The 24,333-nt window shown below is 37.4% G+C and overlaps 1 protein-coding gene across 8 annotated transcripts in view; it reads right to left on the reverse strand.

Moving 5' to 3' along the window:
• Window positions 1-6: 6 nt before the first annotated feature.
• PPFIA1 (PTPRF interacting protein alpha 1) overlaps window positions 7-24,333 on the reverse strand; it is a 103,921-nt gene continuing 79,594 nt past the window's right edge. For 2 of the 8 annotated variants that reach the window (XM_019519430.1, XM_019519436.1), the window contains exons 20-31: window positions 20,942-20,953; window positions 17,215-17,296; window positions 16,910-17,110; window positions 15,119-15,181; window positions 14,540-14,566; window positions 11,118-11,293; window positions 10,934-11,031; window positions 8,942-9,117; window positions 7,559-7,627; window positions 4,195-4,360; window positions 3,380-3,450; window positions 7-291 (exon numbers count right to left, since the gene is read on the reverse strand). In XM_019519430.1, coding sequence (XP_019374975.1) covers window positions 3,392-3,450; window positions 4,195-4,360; window positions 7,559-7,627; window positions 8,942-9,117; window positions 10,934-11,031; window positions 11,118-11,293; window positions 14,540-14,566; window positions 15,119-15,181; window positions 16,910-17,110; window positions 17,215-17,296; window positions 20,942-20,953 — 1,129 coding nt within the window. In that variant the 3' untranslated portion in view covers window positions 7-291; window positions 3,380-3,391. The remainder of the gene's footprint in view (window positions 292-3,379; window positions 3,451-4,194; window positions 4,361-7,558; window positions 7,628-8,941; window positions 9,118-10,933; window positions 11,032-11,117; window positions 11,294-14,539; window positions 14,567-15,118; window positions 15,182-16,909; window positions 17,111-17,214; window positions 17,297-20,941; window positions 20,954-24,333) is intronic. The other 6 variants (XM_019519431.1, XM_019519437.1, XM_019519432.1 and 3 more) reach the window with 5 other exon arrangements.

Consider the following 24,333-nt stretch of genomic DNA (forward strand, 5'->3'; position numbering starts at 1 on the left):
ACAAATTAAGGATAAAAAAAAAATCAGCAATGATTTCTTTTTATAGACTGAATACAAACAGAAAGGTAAGTAATTATATAAATGAGAAGTCACATAAATATAAGAAACATTTAATTCTAAAATATTTTCTCTATGGTACTCATGAATTCATTTGCTAATTAAAAACTCTGTAATAAAATATTTCAAAGTGTCCATTTAACAATTATTAACAGATTAAAGATTCCAATGATTTCTAAAATATGGTCTGAGTTCAAAATGCTGCATATCACCGGTAGAAATAGTGTGGGTAAACTGTAAAACAAAAACACAAAAAGAAAATCCTTAGCATCAAAAGACAAAAAAAACAAACCAAAAGAGCAACAACAAACCCAGCAAACATGCAAACATTGCATTCTAGGTTTTTCAGTTAAACTGCTCATCATTATGGCATTCATGCACTGAATTACTACTACAGCACGATGTGGACCAGGGCCCACAGGCCAGATCCGCCAGCAAAGCCATGCCATCTACCTTGCAGGGGTCTTCAGGGGTCCAAAAATTTGACAGCAGAAGAGTGTTGGCAGCAATTGACTCTCCCCTGCCACCAAGTTTCCATACCTATGGAGAGGCCCGTGGGCCAAACAGCATGCTAGATCTGTGCACGGTGGTGGCCTGGGGCCTGTCCAGGGATACAGGGTTTCTAGTATAGGATTTGCTTCCAGCTGGAGGCAGGGTGGCCTCCAATCCTCCACCTTGGGGCTAAGGGAAGCGTTGTGGAGCCTGATTCGACTAGCAGAACAACCCCAAGTCACACATTCGGCCAGCAAAAAAGTTAAGCACCACTGATGTAGGCAATTATATTTGTTTCCTATACTTTTTGGCTGAAATGTCTTCAGGCCACAAGCTAACTACCTTCAACTTATATTTATCAGAAGAAGTGTTTTAACAAAGAAATGTTTTAAAAATACCCAAGTTAAGCATCAATGGATCCATCTAATCTAAACTATTCTTTGTCTTTAGGACCTTCATTCTCAACATTCTTTACCAACAAGCTTCATTTTCAGCATTCTACCATGCATAAGAAAGTCCATCTAGGCTAGTTTCATGGTACCTACATTAGCTACTGACATGATAATGACTGCAAACACAGACATATCTTTGAAAATTTACCTACTATTATTGATGACTATTCATAATGACTTCCAGCAAGCTTGCACTGAAAGCATCTTAAACAGTATAGATCAGCAGCTGGCAGCCTTTAACAAGCTGCAGACCAGAACAATCTAGTTCTAGTATGATGCTGGCTGGGTGGCATGTCAGCAGCAGAGGCATTTGCTTGCTTCTGTATCAGGGACAGGCAGCTGGGAGCTGCACTTGTGTCATTGCCGCTTGCCCCAGTTCCTCCGCCTCATAATCCCTACAGATGCAGCTTCCAGCAAGTGAGGAGCAGCACCACAACTAGGCAGCTGCCACCATTTCTCCCTGCCCCTGTACCCCTCCATCTTCCAGCTGCTCTTATGCTGTATGTAGCCAGGCAACAGGAGCCTAGGGGAGTGGCAGAAGTGGGGTCAAAGCTTCTAGTTGTCAAGCTGTATAGCACAGTTCCTTGCAACCTGGCCCTACCATGGACACAGAAACAGGCAGAGTCTCTTATGACTCCATGGACCAGATCTAGCCTGCAGGCCATAACTAACCCTTGGTGGAGATAACACTCAGTATTCCTACTAGAAAAAGACTACAACTTGGAAGTGGTGGACTTAAAATCAGACTACTTCTGAAATTATCTGTTTTTCAAAATAGCAACCGAAAGGCTAATTTGGGATTTGTATTTTATACCCTAATACAGTTCCTCATCTAATTGAGTACTGGGTTCTCTGTATTGCAGTTGGAAGGTGTTTTCTGCATGCCTATTACAGCCGTATATCTGGAAAGCTACAAGCCACACAGAAAATGATTTGTGCACCTATGTATTAACAGGAATCAACATTTTCAATAATTTCTCCTCTTCCCTCTCTATTCAATTCTGTTCATTCTTTCTTTCCAAACTTTCCCATACCCTAATCTAACTTACTTGAAAGCTTCACCAAGCTTTTCAGGGCACTACCACAATGTCATAGCACCTCACCTATGGTTCCTGTTATCCATCCCCTCTTCATATGATTTAAGGAAATTTGAAGTCATGGAAGCTGCCTGAAAATGTAAAGGCATATACTGTGTATCCTATTTGTTTGCTTAATAGTTGATTAGGGCTGCAAAGGGTTACTTGCAAATATGTAGGGAAGAAGGCATTTTCAGATAGCCCTGTAAAGAGGTCATTGGCTTAGAACAAGTACATCTGAGGATAATGGGTTAAAAAGTTGGCAAAGGGAACAGTCCATGTATGTAACCGCAAAACTGATCTAAGCTAGAAAAGGAGTGCTTTGAACAGATGATCCCTGAAGAATACAAGCAAAGAAAGAAAATGACTACTAGGATTCAGACTGAACCCCAGTCCTAGTGTTCAGGGCCTCCAGAATAAGATGGGCCTATCTAAGGCTTTAAGGAAAATACATATGTGTACACAAATTCCACTGAAAACACTTTCCCCTTGGTATAGCAAGCTTCTACTGTTGAACAAGTCAGGTCTCAAAAGAACCGACTAACCAAATTCAGGCAGACCTGCTAAGGAATCATAGCGGGTACACAACTATAAGTAAGAGAATCATGGGCTTCAATCTTAAAACGGTGGCAGAAACCCTCATTCATACGCTGGTAAAATGCACTCAGAAAATCAAGGCAAGGTTAGAAATACAGGTACCCCCACCCATGATGCTCTATACTAGAAACCTTCTCTCTTTTCTAGCAGACTATCCCTTGTATCTACCTTTACAGTAACAACTCTCCCTCTCCATTTTTCCTTACTCCTCTAATATGGCTACCCTCTATCTACCAGCCATAGATGAAAGCAATATTATTCTGCCCTACAATACTTTAAAAAATCAATCATATCTCCTGTCAAACTAAAGTTCATTTTTTCATTATCTATGAAGTCATAATTATTCTAAATGGACCAGATGGCACTATGGATTCTTTCAGGGGAAAAAATGCATTTTATAATATAAAGAATGAACCAAATAATCTCCATTTTATTCTTTTTTTTTCTTTTGGCAAAGAACCACCTTCAGTATTTTAAAGGAACATGCCATAACATTTGCTCTGCAAGTTAACTTTTAAAATATTGCATAAATGACAGCCTTATCTACATTTACAGGAAACAGGCTCAGAAATCTCAATGTATTATTTTATATTGTAAACAGAAAAGTATTTTGTATTTAGCTATTAATAATTTTTGGAAAAGACTAATTTAAATTTTAAGTTAAAAAGTTACTTGTTTTACTCTGTACCAGTCAATTTTACTTACCAACAGAAGGCTTTAACAGGAATAAGTCCTTACTGTAGCAGAATCCAATCTTTGTGTTCCTGATACATTGCCTGGTTTCAACAATCACAGGAGGAAGACATGCAGAACACAGCATGCATGTTAGTCTTAAAAACCAATCCACACAGCAACATGATTGCAACTACCATATAAATTCACTCTAAAAGGGTGTAAGTTAGAAAAGCAAAACTCAAAACAACCCTGGGTTATATCTACTCTTAATGAGGCCCTTCATCAGTGGACTGAATGATATTATTAACATAATTTCTGAAAACTTTTATTTCAATTAAAGCGGCTCACAAATAAGCCATGCCTTTTACTAGTATGTAATTATATACACACTAGTACTAGAATTTATAAAGATAACATCAAATATGTACGTAGTAACTATTTCCTTTCTTTTCCAATAATGAATTATTATTTTAATGAATTAAGAAACTGGCTTTACTGTATTTTTATTCATACAGATTAGAAAATTTACAGCCAGTGTCCACACCTTTAAGGAGGTACAAAAAATGTATGAAAATTCTGGTGGCATGTCACCTTGCTTCCAGTCAGAGATATGGAAACTAAGTATTCCTAAATAAGAAGATATTTTACAATTTTATTTAACAAACAAAGTGAAGTGAAAAGGAACTGTGCGTCTTGTAGAACGTTCACAAGTGATTACAAATATATATGATTAAAATGAAAAGATTTATACATACAAGCATGCGTAAGGCAGAAATATTCTGGATATGGAATCACTACAAACAAATTCCAACATGCTCAATATAACAAAAAAGCTGTTTACGTACCATCAATTTGCATCTTCTTTGGCTGCATAGAGGGTGAAGACATTGAGGTGGTAACTCTGAAATTTGCAGGGAGAGTCTCTGCTGATCCAGCAGCTAAACCTCTTATGTCCTTTGGTCTAAACTTCTTTCTCCATGAAGGTGCTCGTCTAAAGCTTTTATCATCATCCTGTCAGATTGAGGAGTATCATCAGTAATTTTTAAAGCTGGCAATTATGTCACAAGCTGAAGTTCATGCAATGTCAGTAATGGAGTAATAGGCATCACGGCCCAAATTTTCAGGGCTTGAGCCCTAGAATTTAGACCAGAGTTTGTGAAGAAATCAAAATTAAACAGCTTCCACAAACCTGATCATTTAAATTTTACGTACATAAATGGAAAGAAAACTTTTTTTTTTTTTTTTTTTTTTAAATAACTTGTGATGCATACCAATTTTCCAGAATGGAGGCCCTTCAATTCCAAAAAGGTCTGTGGAAACCAGTATGCTTAGCATCTCTTGGAAGATACAATAATGGCACCCATTATTTTCACTGTGCATTAATGTTTATTTACGCTTAAGAATCTGTGACGTTAAAATGTTTTATAATCTAGCAGCAAAAAGTAAATGAAAATGATGTAAGAGGGACAGATAATAAAATGTTTTAGTGACTTTAACAGCCATCTGTGCAGTTTTTTTTGGTTTCTAATAAATAGTTACATCCATTTTGGTCTCAAATTCCATATTTGCTGGAGTACCTATATTGACATATAGCATAAGGATACAAAGATCACAGAAAATGGATTGACTTCTAAAAGAAAACAAATACAAAACCTGAAGTGCAGAAGTTATCTGTATATCCTCACCTATATACTGTTTCATTTAAAGTGAATAGATTTTTTTCAACTACTTGGAACAGAATGCACCCCCTATTTAAACAGTTTCTCCCTGGTAGCATATTCACATCTTAAACTATATTTGAATTGTGTGTGACACTGCACCCAGTAAATATGACATTTTGCCACACCTATGAAATAATATCTGGTAAGAAAAAGATACATATCACAGTTTGTATGTATCGATGAATGGTTTTTATCCTCACTAAGTAGAACCCTGTGGTATCTCAATGTTCATTACAAGATTCATCTAAGTTAACACCAAGGACTTAGAGAAGTCAAAGGTAGCTTGAAGCAACTATAGCAATTCCCTCTCCTGGGATTGCAAGTTCCCTGTGGTGCTTCTGAGGTATACCACGGAATCTCATCCTGTCTCAACAGATAACTGAGACAAATGTTTAGAATTTGTATTAAAATGTTTTCTAAGTTGGAAGAGGAGGAGATAAATGAAGCAATTACATAACACCTTTTCTTTCTGAATGATTCCAGACTACCTAAAAGATTTAAAAAAGAATCATTCGTTTACTAGTGAGGTGCAACCATCTCTTGTAGCTATTATGCTCCACTTCTACACAATATGCAATTATCCAAGCTGGAATTCTGCCTGAAAGCTAGTGTCAGTACTTACAAAAAGTACCATCTGTGGCTATTAAAGCTATTTTTGGCAAGCCTGTGGGTTTTGTATCTTCTCTGAAAGAGACACTTCTCATCTAGAGTCCCTAGCATTCAGGGTATATTCTACTTGTTACATTACTTGCTACTGGTTACAACTACTGTACTAAGAAGTCGGGAGTTTTGTTTTGGTTTTACTTCAGACAGTCCTGTATAGTTCTGCTCTCCTTCCCACCCTCCAAGGGAAAGGGAGGGAGGGCAAGCATCTGCCTCTCTGTCAGTTCATCCATGGGTGAGCTGTCAGGGAGGCTTGCAGGCTGCCCTGCTCCTATCGCTGCCTGGTGGCAACTGGGCCACAGCTGCCATTGTCAGTGTCCCCAGATGGAGAGACAGTTGCTCTCTGCTCTCTTCAGCCACTTGCTCACCCTGTAAAGATCCCAGAGCACCTGCAGTCTGGAAGCCAGGCACACCACTGACCAGCATGCCTGGCTCTGCAGTTGCAAGCACTGTGGGATTATTAAATCGAACAGAAGCAGTTCAGCAGCAAGGTAGAGGGGGCTCCCTGTAAGTGGCAGCATGGGCTCACTGGGGGTGGGGTGGGTCTGTGTAAACTTTGCTGCAAACTTTGTAGCACTACAAACATATCACCTGCACACAACCTAAATTACTGAAAGCAGGACTCTAAAAACAATGCTAATATTCAAAACTAGAAAAAAGGAGAAGGCCTGACTCGCTCCTATCTTCCTAGATATTACATGGCCTCAGAAGAGCATTCCAATGCTCTTCATACATCTCTATACTCTTGAGTCTTTAGAATACTCTAATATTAGATAACATCTTATTTTGCTGGATACAAGTGCTCAGTAAACATTCTCACTACAGAATGTATAGGGAAAATCCACTTCCTCTGAGATGCTTTAAGTCAGGGGTGGCACAGGCAGCCTCTACGTAGCACGCAGCAGAACTGGGAGGGGACAAGCAACATGGTGGCAAAAGCGGCATGAAGCAGAAAGCAGAGCAACGGATTGGATAGAGGAAAGGGATTGGAATGGCACTCAGGGAATGTGCACGGCTAATTTGTGGCACGGTTTTCAAAAAAGTTTGGCTCCCACTGTTTTAAATGGTCCTAAAATCCCTCCACAGGTTCAAGCACAGAACAGTCATTTCTTAATAAAATATACTACTACTTTGTTCACCTCAGAAGATGAACAAACCCTCAATCAGACTGTTCGCTTAGGATGTGCTTTGACCTGAACATATGTATAATCCCATCCTCAGTAGGTTTCATTCTTGCTCTGTTTTCAAAATTTGATCATCTCACTTCTATCTTTTCATTTAACCATTCTGATCCTCTACACTTTGACCATGTTTTATAAGCTTATTAAGATATTTTTATTGCTGCAAGTGACTTCTCTATGCAAGCAACCAAAATGTGATTGTACAATAAGCCTTATTAACTCTCAATTTTAGAGCAAAACTGAGTCATGTCATTTTTACCTACATTGCTTTAAAATACCTTATGTTGCATTATGGGCCCTTTTACAGTACATTTACTGCATAAAATAATTAGTTACAAAAATTATGCAAGTTTAGCAATCTTCCTACATTTATGCTTTGTAATTACAAAGAGGCCTACCAGAAAAAAAAATTCACAGGTTACGAATGAGGTACTTGGGAAGAGCTATCTGGGAGAAGCTTACTTAGCAATAACAATTTATACTCTACTAATAGTATATAACAATATATTCTGGTGTATTAATAGCTTAATTATTAAGAGGCTACTTTTGCAGAAGCCAAATTTCTTCACTTCAATAGAAGAAATAGATCAGAATTCACACTTCTCCACAATGCAAAGTAGAACAGACCAATAGCTCAGACTTACTTCATCAAGTCTTCTGTCAGTGCCCATAACAAGAAGGTTATTGAATTCTTTCTCCAAAACAGCACGAGCCTAAATTTAAAAAAAACAAAAACACAATGACATTAGTCTTGAAAGCTAGTAATACAAAATCATGTTATCACTTTAAAATTGCTACCATCTACACATTTTAAAATGAATTTGTGTTAACACTATTATTGCTTTAGTACAGCATTAATTTAGTCTTTGCCAAGTTACAGCAACTTACTTTCTAAAGAATTTAAACAGAATTAAATCCTGACATGTAGTCATCAGCTAGACTTTCCCTATAGTCATCATAAGCTAGACTCTCCCTACACCTGAAAAAGGGTATTTATGCCTGAAAGCTTACAAAGAACAATTTTTCCAACTATTTAGTCTAATAAAATATATCACATTTATCCAAAGAACCTTGTCTGTTATCAGCTACTGTATCTGTAATGGACAAACTCACTTTATCAAACTGAAAATGAAATAGTGACAATGAAACTTCTGGCAAAGGAAGTTTTTCTTTGTAAAGCAAAAAAACATGTCACAGGTGCAATTAAAAAAATAAACAATTGATAAATAAAGGATACGTCAATTTAGAGAAGATAAACCAAAAGAAAACCAACTCTTGTTTGAAATACAAGGGTGAATCTAGGGAGGCTGCAAAGGTGTCGTCACATCTCCCTTCCTCCACCACTACTGCCACTTTCCACAGCTGATCCAGACACAGGGGGAGCCCCCAGAACCACTCCAGCCCTCTTTTGGCACTGAGCTGCAGCTGGGCAGCATGCTGGGCTCAGAAGGGGACACTGGCAGCAGGGGTTTTTGTCTTCCTCTGCCTGCCCCCTGCTCCCCACAACAGATGGCAGCGGGCACTGGAAGGAAGAACCCCTTCCTTCCCTCCCCTACCTCCTCCACTTCTGCAGGCACAGGGGGAACCACAGAGCCACTCCTGCCCCATTTCACCACAAGATTACAGAGACCAGCTGTGCAGACTTGGCCAAGAGCAGTGGCAGCAGGCATATCCCCTTTTACAGAGCCTACTCTTTGCCAAGATCCCCAACGTCCTCAAGCCAGCCTCAGGGTGCCAGCCACATCTCACCCCTGTGGTCTGAAAGGTGGTGTGCCAAACCCCTCTATCGGAATCCTAAAACCACTCATGTTGAAATATAAGTTAATTAGAACATACAGCATAAATAATGGAAAATATAAGAATTAAAAAAAAAACAACCCTGGTATGCCTGACAGTATCTGGTAGAAGAGACTAAAAACAAGTTTCAAATATTTAAAATTCTGTATTTGTTTTCATAAAAACAACTAGACAGGATAGCATATTTTATTAACACGTGTAGGAAGTCATCAAGTTACCATAAGCATTACCTGCGTGTTCTGAGTGGGTATTTGTAACAATAGAGCTAATGCATTATAATCAAAAGTTTCATCTAAGGCCACAAGTGCACCATGAACTCCACTTTCTATAAGGTTATTTGCATATTCTTTAAGACCAATTGACAGTACCCAGTGGATCATTCTGTCATTGCTCCAGACAAGTACATCTATAAGACAAAAACAAACCCATATATAAACATATAGTTACTAGTCTCATTTAATCTACAATTTATTGGTAGAGGGTCAGTCTGTCACTCAGGCAGTCAGCAGTAAAGCCCCAACTATACCCTTATATAGTAACTTATTTAATTTGACAGTGAGTTCATTTCACGCTACAGTTAAAATGGTCAAAAAAAAAGTGCCAGAGCCAAAACAAAGGGTAGGTAACAGCAGGGGAACAGAAGCAGCAAGGGGCAGGTGCAGGGGGTGGGATGAAGGCAGCAGCTGTAGCTCTGAGAACAAAATCAGGTCAGGGCTGGAATAAGAGTTGCAGCAGCTACTTGCAGGCCACCCCCGGCTCCTGTACTCAAATCCAAGACAAAGAATCTTCCCCCAACCTCAGCTGAAGGGGGAGATAAGGGGGAGGAGAAAGAAACTGTGTTTTATATTTGAGTAAATACAGTAACACAAGATTCCTCTCTAAAACAAGGGAGAAAACTGTTTTCTGTCACACCCTTTACATATTGTAGCTTACTGAATGTTGTGTTTTAAGGGAGGACACTGGGTAGTGGTGGGAAATAGCTCAGCCACCTCTCCCACTCCCTCCCAATATACCTATTGTTTTTTTTAAAGAGAAAGAAACATTTGTGACAGCAGTATAACCATTAAACTCCAGAGATAATACAACAGCAAAATTAGGACAATGAAAACACCATTAGTTTCTTTAGTTCACACTTGGAAGTTTGGGGTTTTTTTTTAAATAAATATAAATTCCATGGCATATTTGAAACAACTTGTTTAAATATATCTGAGCTCTTATGCATCCGCTTCCTGAACTCTGATGCTTTGTTCCTTCTATAAACATGATCTGTGGCTTTCTGCTACTTCTACTTTATGTAACTGAGTTAGTGTGGAGAGGAAAGAACTTAAAAAAAAAACCCCACACATAGTAAACTGAAGAAAATGACCTAAAATGTTTCAAGTTTGGGGAGGACTTTTATAATAAAACTACTGTGAAGATTCTGCTATTAATATATACCCAATTTAAAAAATTGTTTAAAAGAGAAAGGGAGGGGGGAAAACACATTCTGATAACTGGCATATGCATAGTCATTCTGAATGTCAAGAGGGAAAAGAAAAGAAAGTATTTGAAGAGTTGGAGAATAGTAACTGAGGCTTTTGACAATAGGGGAGGTACAAAGAATTGTGAAAATCTGGATAGCTGATGCCCAAGATGGTGCTTAAGGCTTTTGGCATGGGGAAAAAAGATAAAAATCCCTCTTCCCAAATGGAGGATTATTTTCTTCTATGAGAGTGTTTAAGCCATTGCCCCATTTTCTACTTCTGTTTCTATCCTCTGTTTTATGTTCATCAGTGAATCCAACAATAGAAAAATGTCAGAGAGATGCTTGTCATTAAGATCAGTAATGCACTAGTTACTTATTCATGAACAGTAACACAGCCATTAGAATCCAGAGTTCATTTCAAAACAACACAGAAAAACAATACAGAAAAATGGGGACAACTGTCAGTTTAGGTGTTGTCTTTTAAAATAAAATGTTGCAAGTTTCTTTGGTTCACATATCCCAGATTTCCTTCAGAACAATAAGGGGTGATTTTTTAAAAAATAAGTAAAAGCTCAGGTTTTAACAGCTATGTGCACATGGGTGATTCCATAGCCAATGAACTGTTGATGACAAGACCCTACTATCAAACATCTTGCACCTGAAACGTCTATGACCCTGAGAAAGAGACGCCTTCCAAATTAAAGTAATTGTGTTTATTTAAATAATAAAAATTGAGTCATCTTATAATGAGATTAACCTTTTATTTCATTCTGGCTTTCTTCTCTTTTTCTTTCAAGTTCTTTTCGGTCATAATTTAATCTTCGCAGACACATAATACCACACTGGAAACTATTCCTATTTAGAAAAGAAAACAGATGTCAGATAACAGCTGAAGTATATACTGAGGAGTGTGAGCTCATGAATATTTATTTTCTCTTTACCTGTGAAAACTGTCAACCATTTTAAGCTGTCCACGGAGATCTTTCTTAGTCAAGTGATCAAGCATTCTAGCATCAACGAGACATTCCATGAAGTAGCTGCGATACTGAGGGAGCCCCAAGCTAGGGAGCCATTCATTACCAATCCACTCGTGGTTCATATCACCATATGCTAAAGTCTGTTTTTGAAAAGGTAAGATTTAAAAGTAAATTTACTCAATTCAAAAGGCAAAAAGATCCTAACTATAAGCTTTCCTTTGATAATTCAGAATTAAAGGAAAGGCAAAACTTATAACTAACTTTATTAGTTTGTAAAAAAAGCAGCTTTGAAAGGGTTGAGTTGAAATATGCCACTTTACTACTTTTTTTTTTTAAATTAAAGAATCCTTAGGAAAAAAAGGAGTATTGATATTCAGAAGCAGTAAGTAAACTTTCCATTGATTTCTGGTCACTTTTTGATGAATTTTTTGCACATTCCTCAAATTCAGTTCCTTCATGAGCCTTGGTATCACGACAATATAACTTAGAGCTTTATTTTCACAAAAGATGAATACACCATGTCTCATGAAAAAAAAATGAAAAAACCCTATAAAAGTGGTATAGTATAGTTTTATATTTCTTATGACAAATCACAAAGTTAAAAAAAACACCTCGCTGTGGAATATGAACACATTAGGAGTTTTGTGGAATTTATGCTAGTTAAAAATAAATAAATCCCCCATATGATATACCATGCTATGGACTCACAGCTTTAACTGCTACTCCTTATTCTACAAGGCATGGAACAGTCTTAAACAGTTCCACTGAAAAGTTTTCCAGATTTGTCCAAGAGGCAATTGCGAATTATACTACTAAACATGTTCTTCTACCTTTGAAAATTCTACCCCCTAACTCCCCAACATGTACTTTCATGAAAGGGGAAAAATGAGAACTACCGTATTTACCGGAATACAAGATGAACCCTAATTAGGATTCTACAAATGCAAAATTTATAACATTGGTTATAAATTTCCAGATGCAGAATCTAATTATTGGAGGTTGGCCATGAATGCGTCTTCCCTGCTGTAGCAGCGGGAGAGGGACAAATCTGGAGGGTCAGATTTACCTTTTCCCACCCAACTTCTCCCTGCAGTCCCTTTCCCCCCTTGTACCATCAGATCCTGCTCTCCACATGCACAAAGAAGTGAGGGGCAAATTTGAAAAACACTGGCCTTGAAATAAATATGCCTCTAGTATTTTTCATATAGTACCCACAGACTTAGTTCTTCCAGAATTGATACATTTTATCTTTTTGAAACTGCCTGAAGCATACCTGTACTAAAACTTGAAGCACACTTAAGTAACACTTTGGCACCTACTTATATATAGTACAAACGATGCCTGACATCAGTCCAAAGCCAGAAGGCTCATGATTTACCATACAGTTCATTGGGCTGGGCCCCAACAGAGTCAACAGCGTTTTAAGCCATGGTGACCCCACAGCTCAGCACTGCTCAGTATGTGTGTGTTCTCCAGACAGCCCCCACAAAACAGCCATCTGCCAATTAGCCCCACCCCCATTCATGACTGGAACCAGATGTTCTCATCATGAGTCCTAAGAGCCTCCAAAAATGTATATGCAGATGTGGCAGAGGGCAACCTGGTCCAGCTCTACCTTATGGAGGACAGGGCCACACTAACGAAATGTGATAGGTTGAGGAAGTGACAGAGGGATTTGGGTGAACTGTTTGGGACCCCACATTCAGTGATGTTTGTCAGACTTTGAAAACTGGTGAAAAAAACTGGAATCACAGGAAAAGGGAAAGGCACAGCTCAGCTGTGAAGAGGAAGGCAAAAGTTATTTAAGGTAGTTGCTCACCATGACTTGGAAAAGTCAGCGGTGAATGGGAGTATGCTCAATGGCAACTGCCATTTATCTTATTCAGATGGGATGCACCAATTTATCCTTGTGGTACATTATCACTGGCATCTGGACCTATCAGCTAAGATTAAATGTAGCGTTTTTGCAAAGGGAGGCTGCCTCTGGTCCTTCTGGTGCTGGCCTGGTATTGTAGCACCTCCAGGCCTGGTGCTAGTTCCCTGTGGAGGGAACTCCCGGCAATGTGGGACATGGCCATGTGTTTTACAGGCATGGACAGTGTGGACTGCATTCAATTAACTTTATGGTTAGTTTCCATTACTAAGCAAATGCTGCTTTTGGCAGTAGTTTAATGATAGGCAAAGTGTGTAATGAGGTTTCTTTGCATGTAGCTATAAGCAAATGGGCTTTTTCTCCCCAGGGTGAAAAAGCCCTGGGTGGGGGGAGGGCTCATCTTGTATTCAACTAAATACAGTATTATCATTTCCATAAGAACTCTGTGCTAGTCTAGCCAAGAAATGAGATACAGTACAATTCAAATATATGGGTCAGACAGCAGCCTTTGTCAATTACAAAATTTACCATTTCTTATACATAAAGGAGGATTGACTATACTTCTGGACACTTATCCATCCTTACTTTAAAAGGTACAAAGAGGATTTATCAGAGCTTTAAGGCAAAACAGTTGTCCAACATGGACTACACAGGTAACACAAAAATATGCTGGGCTTGGACTGCTGAGCATCCCTGAAGGATAGTGATTATGCTAGTGATGAGGCTGAACAGGGTTCCTATAGCAGGCAGGTATTTTTCTTGAACCATTAACTTGCCACAAACCTTCAGGCTTTAGAGACCAAAGTTATTTTGTTTTAAAAATGGTTTTCAAACATTGTAGTTTGAACAAAAGAACAAATCCAATGTCACAGACGTCAGTTAAGTAATAGTTTTCCTATTTTTTGTGATTTTGCAAACTAGAGAACAAGTGCATCAGATGACTAACCATAACACTGGCCATAATAGGCCAGGAAGCATCTGAGGCACAGATGTGTGTGGCATATTTTACTGGACCAGCTACTTAGCTGGGAGAACTGTTGGACAATATTTTAGGTATTAAATGCCCTTCCTCGGGTTGCACTTCCTGAGTAAGGGTACTTGATGCCCAAGAACCTGCCCAAGAGCTATCCCAATTATAGACTGGTCCAATAAAGATAAACACAAACATTCTAACAATAGCAGGATGCTTAATGTTTTATTCAGTAGTTTTAGTAATAAGAGAAAACACAATACATTTTTTTATTTATAGTCTCTGCAGTGTCCGCTGCATGGCAATTAACTCCCGCCCCCAGTTTTTCAAATCTGAGCATGAAGTGTTGGCAGGTCTTAAAGAGCTATAACATACCTTGATGACTCGCTAGTAGACTTTTTCACATATGCATTGATAGTTTAAAAGCTTTTTACTATCGATAAAAACTATATTATAAAAATACACACCAAAATAAAGATTTTTTGTGCTCTAATTGCATATGGTTTACTTATATAGTATAATATATTGTGTAAAATTTCCAACCTGAGCCCAGCTTCCCTCCTCATCTTCCTGATGTTATGTGGTTAGAAAAGCAAAAGAACACACAAATGTTAGTATTTAAATTTAGTAATGAAACTATTTCAAGGGTGTAGTAGAATTGAATCAACTATGACGCACTAAAAAGAGCTAAAGAATGCAAGTACCATGCATTAAAAACAAAAAAACCCCCCAAAATCAGTTTTCATGGAAGTAGGAAAACCCTTGCACTGATTAGATTTTCTGTAAAGGGAAAAAAAAATGTTTGCAAATCACTGAACTGGCCTCCACAGCAAAATAAGTAAAGATTTTGGTAATCCCCACTTATGAAATCCAGAAAGAGTTCTCCAAACATTTTGCCTATATTAAGAATTGAGATTTTTTTTCCCCCCTACTGAAAAAGCATAACACGATGCAATTTATAATTTCACACAAGGTTAGTAACTAAAGAAAGTTATAATCCTAAAGAATTTAACTCGCTTTAAAACTGTTATTATTTTAAGAGATTGAGAGAGACACGATTCAAGCATTCAGAAAAGTGGGAAAAGCACTCTAAAGAACAGAAGTGGCAGTGCTGTAACTAACCGTTTGTGGTGTGGCTGTAAGATTTTCCATTTCTTCATGTGTTACCCAGACATTTCCCGTGGTCTAATATGACCCCACAGTGAATCAATCACATCCAATGAAAGGAAAGCAGTAACAAAGAGGAAAGGTTGCAGAATATATAAGCAATAGGTACATATAAGGAGCAGGCATGGGCAAAAGCAATGGTTTCTAAAGTTTTACATTTAACATTTATTTAAAATGATAATGAAGAATAAAAGCCCACTGACATGGACACCTCCCTTCAGAGATCATTTAACAAACCATGAAGTGCATTAAGTAGATTTTACCAATGTAATCATAAATTCTGACAACTACTACACTCTAAGATATACACTGACCTGAGCTTGTTCTAAATTAGCTGGCTCATAGCAACACAACCCAAAATGATATTTTGGATAGCACTGCATAGTTAGCTATCTAGTGTTATGCAAAAAATTTCAAAAGCATCTAAATAATTCCTGCCCTCATTTTATCATCTATTTGTTCTTAACTATACAATTTCTGTCAGTGTGCCTCTGGCCAATATTTTAACAAAAGCCAAGCAACAGATTCTTCTACATCTGTACATTCATAAGCTTTCTTTTATTCAATCTTTGCACTGGAAAGACAAATTTTGATCTACTAGATGTGTCACATGCGCTTTAGCAAAATTATCAATAAACAAACAGTTTTGACTTTCCACACAGGTAGGTACTCCATTCAAAGGTTTACAGAAAAAACAATACAATAAAGTCAAATTAATCCTCTGAACTTGGGACCTATATGAATCCCCTTTACAGTGAACAGAAGATCAGGTGTGGTAAGAATGCATGATGAGACCCTGCATGAGACTGCACTTAACTCATTTGAGAATCTAGTGTTGTCATATATAGCAATAGAACTTGATCTTGGTCAAAAAGCTGAGATGCAATTACTACTGCAGTTCTTCCACATCTGTATAAATCTATTAGCAAATTTTCATCTAATTAGAATCATCTATGGAGAATCTATACTTCAAATTAGAGAACTGTTTATATTTTCAGATACACTGTGGCATTATGGAAACCAGAGTGTTTAATAACTCTCGTCTTCTGATAAACTGTTCTACTTTTGTTAGGAGTTGGTAGCAGCTGCACGAACAAATTTCTCTGCAGCAGTTGTTTATTTCCTTATAGGATATTGCAGCCATGTACAGATACGGGACACTGCAGTCAACAACGGTTTATCTACATGATACAGTTTGTAGGATCAGAGAAAAATAACCTGGGACTGAGATGCTTTCATGACTCAAAACTGTATCAGCCCTTTTATTTGCTTAGTAGTTTATTTTCTGAACCACATACACTTTGATATCACACTATCTTTCTGAGATCGTAAATTAAAAATCACTCCTTGTTTTACAATTTATTTCGGCCAACAATACTTGCAAAATAAACTTGTCAAATTACACGTTTTCTAAATACTTCAGCTGACACTGACAAATGTAGCCATGCTGAGCTGAAAACCAGCACGCCTACTAAAAATCCAATATATTTCTTTACTTATCTACAGTGTTGTATAGCATTTGCTTTACATTACTAAATGTTTTAGCAATGAACGGATTATAAAATCTTACAACTGTTATTTGACATGAAAAAGAAAATTATCTACCTGTGCTGCTGCTCAGTTTAATTTATGAGCCCCAATTTAATTTATGAAGCCCCAACATTTACTAAAGCAAAATATGTTTTCTTCTGTTTCAACAGTGATTTTTCTCGTACAATGTATTAAGTTACTTCCAACGTTTCTTACCGTTCGTGATGTAGGAGGGGCAGATGGACTTGTTAGGGACATGATCTCTTGAATGGCAAGCCTCAGTTTCAATCTGTGTAGAGGATTACTGATTCCAATTTCACGCTGTATTTCTGTATCAGACAAGGCTGACATGATAGCACCACTTTTCACATTTGCTCGACAAGCAGCCACATACCACGCTGGCATTCCCACCCATAACTGGCAAACAAAAAATAGGATACAAATGGAATTTTATATTTTTCCCCCAAATCTTATGCTACAAGACTATATAGAATAGTTTACATTTAAAAGGGATTGTTTACCTCTAACCACACAACTACAGTAGGTCCGTCCCATTGTGCAAAAGGTAGACCTTGCCTTCTAGCTTCTTCAAGCAATTCATGCCTAAAATATAGCAGTAGTTATTATAAGAAACAGAATATATTAGGGTGAATAGTAAATTTAAATGAATTTCACTGATTCACATAATTATTTTCCTCCTTCACCTTTTTTCCTTCTTTTAGTAATCTTTTTAGGTAACTTACATAACCTCAGGAAGAGCCAGTCATAACAAACGCTGAATTGCATGCATCATTTTATAACGTTATCAGAGATGAAATTTCAGAAATACTGCATCCTACTTTTTGGAACTGGAAGATCCTCAATGTTGACACAGAGGGTCACAATCCTCTTACCCTATTTCTAAGTGAGGGGGTTTCAATTAATTGTGAGGAAGATTACAAGGACTACTGCTATCAAAGGCTGAGAGCCACTAATCCATTCTAGTGAGACATTGGTCAGACATTTAAAATAGACATCATATACTCTTAGTGCAGCAAAACTGCTTTATTCCCTTGTAAAAGATTACTCTGATTCACTAATACAACATATTGCTCTTAGTATAGCGGCTTAGTAATAAATACTTTACTTTTTAAAATATTCGGTAGATTTTCTGAAAAAAAAAATCAGATGCGCTTCTTAATTTTTTCGCCATTTATAATTAATTGTACATGTCAGATACACATGAACATCCTTTTCTGCCAAAAAAGTTCTTCAGGGGAGAATTTTCATGCATCTGAAAGCACAATTTGGACAAATCTGTTTAGCATTTAAATGCTAATATACTCCATTTTAAAAGAGTAAAAAAATAAATAAATAAGGTGGACTAGTCAGAGATTCTAATGTCTATACTAAAGTAACTGTAAACCAGTATTTGTGAAAACAATATCCAAAGTAGTAGTTCCAGGCTATGATTTCACTACAGTTATATTTTTTACCTGGGAAAATGTATGCAACACCTTATATAAATAGATTCAGTTTTAAAGTGTTAAGACTATAGTAGTGTTTTCTCCTCTGCAGGGAAACTATGAACATAGAATGAAGAGTATAATCTTAATTATTTGCATAAATACATTGTATGAGCTACAAGGACAGCTGAAGGGGTTGCAAAAGGTGGCAATCAACTTCTATCATGACTAAACCACAGGCAGACACAAAGACAACTGTCATTATGTGAAAATGATTACATGTAAATACTGCCAAGTACCTGTATAAAGGTAAAAGTGAAAAAAAAATCTAATGAATATTTAAATTTGGGCTGACAGCATGACTCTAGGAGTTGATAGTGTAAGTTTTTCCTCTCCCCCTCAAAATTAGAGCTAGGTCTTATTTGATGACTTGTGCCAAAACACTTCAGTTATTTTCCCCTCTTCCTTGGTCATCCTAGCTTATAAAAGTCAGGCAACTCCTGTTTGTGTATTTATGCATTTTATTTATTTTTAAAATATAAATATTTCACCCAGAAATTTCTTTAGTTTCATAGATGCTAGGGTTAGAAGGGACCTCAACAGATCATCGAGTCTGACCCCTTGCCTAGGCAGAAGAGTGCTGGGGTCAGATGACACCAGCCAGATGCCTATCCAGCCTTCTCTTAAAGGCCCCCAAGGTAGGGGAGAGCACCACCTCCCTTGGAAGCCCATTCCAAATTTTGGCATCCTTACTGTGAAGAAGTTTTTCCTGATATCTAGCCTAAATCTGCTCTTTGCCAGTTTGTGACTGCTGTTCCTTGCTACCCCAAGAGGTGCCCTGCTGAACAGAGCGTCTCCGATCCCTTGCTGCGTCCCCCTAATGAATTTGTAGACGGCCATAAGATCACCTCTCAGCCTTCTCTTGCAGAGGCTGAAGGGGTCCAGGTCCCTTAGTCTTTCCTCACAGGGCTTGTTCTGTAAGCCCCTAACCACACGAGTGGCTCTCCTCTGGACCCTCTTGAGTCTATCAACTTCCTTCTTGAAGTATGATGCCCAAAATTGAACGCAGTACTCCAACTGTGGTCTGACCAATGCCACAGAGGGGAAATATCACCTTCCTGGTTCTATTTGTCATGTATCTGCTGATTCATTATAAAGTGTGGTTAGCTTTGCTGATGATTTAGTAACACTGACGACTCATGTTCATCTTGGAATTCACTATGACCCCGAGATCCCTTTCAGCTTTTGTGCTGCTGAGAGGGTCACTTCCCAGCCAGTAGGTGTGCTAGATATTTTTGCACCCTAGGTGCAGCACTCTGCACTTGTCCTTGTTGTACTGCATCCTACTGTGTTCTGCCCACTTTTCCAACCTGTTCAGTCTGCCTGCAATTGTTCCCTACCCTCCAGAGCACGCACTTCACCCCACAATTTAGTACTGTCCACAAACGGACAGAGTACACTTCACAGCCACATCCAAGTCACCAATGAAGATATTGAAGAGTACAGGTGCAAGGACCGAACCATACTATACTAGTTATTTATCCGCCTCTAATATAGTATTGAAAATAAAAAGTTTGCAACAGCAAGATGCAGCATTTCTTGACTCTTTCTGTTTTTAACTATTAAAGTCAACAGTAGTGTCCACACTTAAGGAACTATGAAAATCAGAGGTCTTAAAAGATTACCACACAAGACAGATTTTGAGTGTGCTTACTTATAATAGACCCTTGTAGTTTTACCTATCATAAGTTTATTTTAAATTAGAAACACATTATAACATAATTATGCTCGGGGTACACAGAAGCTTCACATATCAACGTCTTAGGATTCCAGTAGACAAAAAGACTATCCCAGATGAAAAACAGACACTGCCATCACTCATTTTATATTCCTCCCATGTCTTTCCACCTACAGACTACAGGTTCCCCAGGAGGACCTCATTCTCAAATGGGTACAGTAACTGGTATGCAATTAATTAGTTTAAAGAATCAACTTTAAGAACAAAGAGTAAACTCTCACATTATGCCTCAAGTGCAGTTACTATTCCAAACCATATGAATTTCCAAATATATGTTTAATTAGTTATGTATTGCCCCATAAACCTAATCGCTCTCCCTTCATAAGGTTACCTTTCTTTATGAAAACCCAGCCTTTCTGGATTTTCCAATTAGGACATAAAAGTTAAAATAAAGTCACCAGGAGATTATAAAATCTGTGTATTTCCTATTGAATAACTTTCCAATAATCTTATGCCACTGTTATGCATACTTAATAAAAATACATGAATATAGCTGTCAAATTATTATAAATAAGGAATTAAAATTAGTCTCACTTGCAGAATGGAGGGTAACATGGGTATTATGTTTTTTTATTACAATGTGGATTAAGCAGGAAAAGCATGAAGGTCTTATGCGATAAAGCACAATAGCCTAATTTACAAATAGACAGCCATAACACTGAAGAAAGAAAAAAATCTAATACTATTAAATAGCTTTCTAAAATACAACTGAAGTTCAAGTTTTAAGTAATGCTGTATAATAATTTAAATTAAATAGCAAGTACTTCACAGTGTAAGACAAGATATTAACAGAAATATTATAAAGCCATTTGATTAAGTATCATTGGTCTTTCACTATGAATACTTTAGCAAAGTGTTTACTGCCTAACATCTCCTTTTGTGGGGGAAACGAAAAGCACATAAATGTATTGAATAAACAGAGCATTTAATACACCAGATTATAATTTTCAAACAAAAAATTCTCATATACCCACAACAATCCTGATAAAATAAATATAAACTTACCCTGATTTTGCACTACCACATCAAATGGTAAATAAAAGAAAAATAAAAAAAATAAAGGAAAAAACATAAAACTAAGATGAAACTGAACTCAAAATACAGACAAAAATATAAACATATTTAAATACCGTAACTGAATTTTTTAAATATAAAAGAGGACTGTATGCATGACTTCAAATAAAGCAGTAACAAAGCCTGCTTACATTTGAGTGTGGCTGCAGAAATTAAAAAGATGACATGATACAGGGAAAAATGCATATAAAATAGCTATTTAATGATTGCTACTATATTTGATGTTTATTTTAGGATATAGAAAATAAACAATTCTTAATCCATTTAATAAAAGCTACCTTTCTTGAAGGCACTAGTGCAACTGAGGGGAAGAAAGAGGAAGTAGACCTACATAGCAGCCCTAGATGTCACCTTCTGGGGGTGGGACAGGACAGCTGCAAAAACAGGTGCAACCATGGAAACAGGTAATTGTTCCTCTGTGATCAGCACTGCAAAAGCCACTGCTATTCCAGTAGTTGAGAAGCTGCCCAAGATGCAGAGCTGCCTGGCTACCATTCTGCCTAAAGGTGTTACTTATGTTTATGAATTATTTTTAAAGTGCAACGTGGAAAAAGTTGTTGACCCAGTCTGATATTATTCACCAATTATGTTTTTGAAACTGAGCAGTTAGCCTTGAGAACTTGCTCAGATTTTTTTTTTAAATGGCCAGAGCAAACTGCAAATCACTGTAGTTTGGGGGGTGGGGGTTAGTTTATGCTGGCTGTTTTTTGTGACACGTCTATCTCCATAAAGCCAACACAGGATATTCTTTTGATATTTCATACATATTTTTCTTCCTTGTATTCAGTGAATGCATATTGTCAGGATTTTGTAACAGAATAAAAACTATTGTGCTAGGTCTATGAAAATACTAGATCTTAAAACACACACAGGACTAAGAGTACTACACTTTGCCCCTCACGGGAAGTAAAATTAAAAATAAACTATACAATTGGGGTTTTTTTGTTTTTTTTACATCTACAAAGTCTTACTATCATAGCCTAAAACTTTACAGAAATGCATCTTATTAATATGAAAAATCACTATAAAACCCACATCAGATGGAACAGTAAAGCAAATAACACTGTTTAACATCACTGGATGTTCAGAACTAAGAATTCTAGTACAAGACAGATCACAATGTCTTGAAGTTTGATCTTGGGTAAATCATCGAACCTCCAACAATAATTCACCATTTGTCAATTACACATGTAATTGCTATTCAGCACAATAAGTGGTTGATAGCCAATAATCTGAAAACAGATGGTATAGTTTTTAAACAATGACAACACTAAAAGACGCATTCATTTGCAAAAGAAAGTTCTGAGATTTTTCCTGGAAATCTTTTTCCTGTGGCTTTTGTTTATTTTTAACCAGAGGCCAAGCAGAATAGTAATAATATGAATGTGAAAAAAAAATGTTCATGTTCTAAGTGTGATTCCTCACTCAAAGTGAAAACTACAGTCCAACTATGGAGTTGGATGGTAAAAGCACACAGCTGTTATTAGCAGTAAAACTGCTGAGCCTGCCCAAAATAGCCAGCACAATTAACACAGGATAAATGATGCCTTTACCACTGAAATCTAGCAGGATGACAAATGGCTGATGATACATTCCGGATATAAACAGCTGCCTGTATTATTATTCCTGGGTGTTTTAAGTGGTAGGGACCCCTAAAATAAGGAAACTTCTCAAATCCCCCCCAAAAGCAAATAGGAACAGCTATGGTAGTAGCATAATGAGGGAAGGAGGGGGTGAAGGGATGGGAGACAAAAGGTTTCCTTGCATCAAGGCAGTTTTAAGAGCAATGTATCATGCCGTTAACCTCAAACAAAAAATGCTTGGCACAGAAGTTTTTAAAATGTTACCGACAGTCTTGACAAAGCAAGCATAAAGCTTTCTGCATTTGCTAAGGAACTTGAACATTTTCAGCCTTAGAAAAGCCACTGTATTTAAAAATAATAAATGTATAAAAGGAAGCACATTTGATTTTTCTATTATTTCTGAAGATAAATAGAGAAGACTTTCAGATTTACACCTGATCTTCAATTAGGTTACAGCCTTAGCAGACTTTACATTTTTGGTGCAACTGAGGTACATGATTAACATGCAGGAAAGGAAGGCAGGAACTGTGTTGGCATAGGCAGAGGGGGAAATCCTTCCACTGGGTCAGGCAGCGCCGTGTCCTGGTTCAGATCTCAGGGATCAGCTATGGAATGGCTCTCTCAGACTCGAAGGCTACCCCACGCCCCATTCCAACATCAGCTGATCGTAGGGATTTGAATGGGAGTATCCCCAGAGCTGACAGTCATGCAGTTGTCATTTAAGGAATGTTATGCTTGATCCTAAAAATAATGCATCCTGCCATGAATATCTGGCATGGCAGGTCATGTGATTTTTGGGATTTGGTATAAAATCTCTCAGGTTCTACTTGTGTGATTATTTAATCATCTGTTGGGGGCCTTAGCTGACTGAGAAAGCTACTGTCTTGGGGTCTACTAAAAGCAGTAACAATTTATGTAGGGGTGTGTGGTCTTGATTTCAAAATATACAAATCGACAACAGTCAACTAACACCTTGTTAACTAGGTAAGTGGGAAGGATCCATGGAATCTGCTCAAAAGGGTTCAGAAGCTTTTAGTTCTACCAGTTATCTTACAAAAGAATACGATTTAAAAATTCTCATTTACTCTCTGTATTCTTAGTCTTTGCTTACTTTGTTGCTGTTCTTAACATGATAAAGATGGATGCAGTGCATCTTCAGAAAGTAAACTTCAAGAAAGTCTCTGCAGTTCAGCACATATTGGAAAGATTCCAATGACTAGCAAAAACAAATGTCATTTAAAATTTAAAATCCAGGAGAGACTATTAGGAAAGAAATGCTCTGTAAATTAAATAAAGAAATTCAGGGGCAGATGATATCACCAGTTAAAAAAAATCACTTTTTATACAAGCCATTAAAGAGTGCAAAAACAAAAATATGAGAACTGCCACAGGTAGAATTTTAAAAGTTAGTGAGAGTAGACAAAATGAAGCAGCTGTTATGACAGTAAAGTTAACTGTTGCACAGTCAATTATTAGAAAGAAATCAGGTGTTATATGGATTAGGCATCATCTCATGTTCTGTCTACACTAGGAATTTAGTTGTTCCCAAAAAAGGTGCATTTGCATTCTGCGGTGCCCAGCTGGGCAGCCAAAGAGATTCTTGCAGATAGGAATGAACCCCAGGAGTATAAATCTAAGGTAACAAACCACTGTATGTAGATGCTTTTAAGTCCAATTTTACTTTCAAAATTAATTTGCCCCCCCCCCCCTTTTTTTTTTTTTTTTTTTTTTTTTTTTTTA

Source organism: Gavialis gangeticus, unplaced genomic scaffold (genome assembly GCF_001723915.1).
Source record: "Gavialis gangeticus isolate Ggan-Ray unplaced genomic scaffold, GavGan_comp1, whole genome shotgun sequence".
Classification (NCBI taxonomy): Eukaryota; Metazoa; Chordata; order Crocodylia; family Gavialidae; genus Gavialis; species Gavialis gangeticus.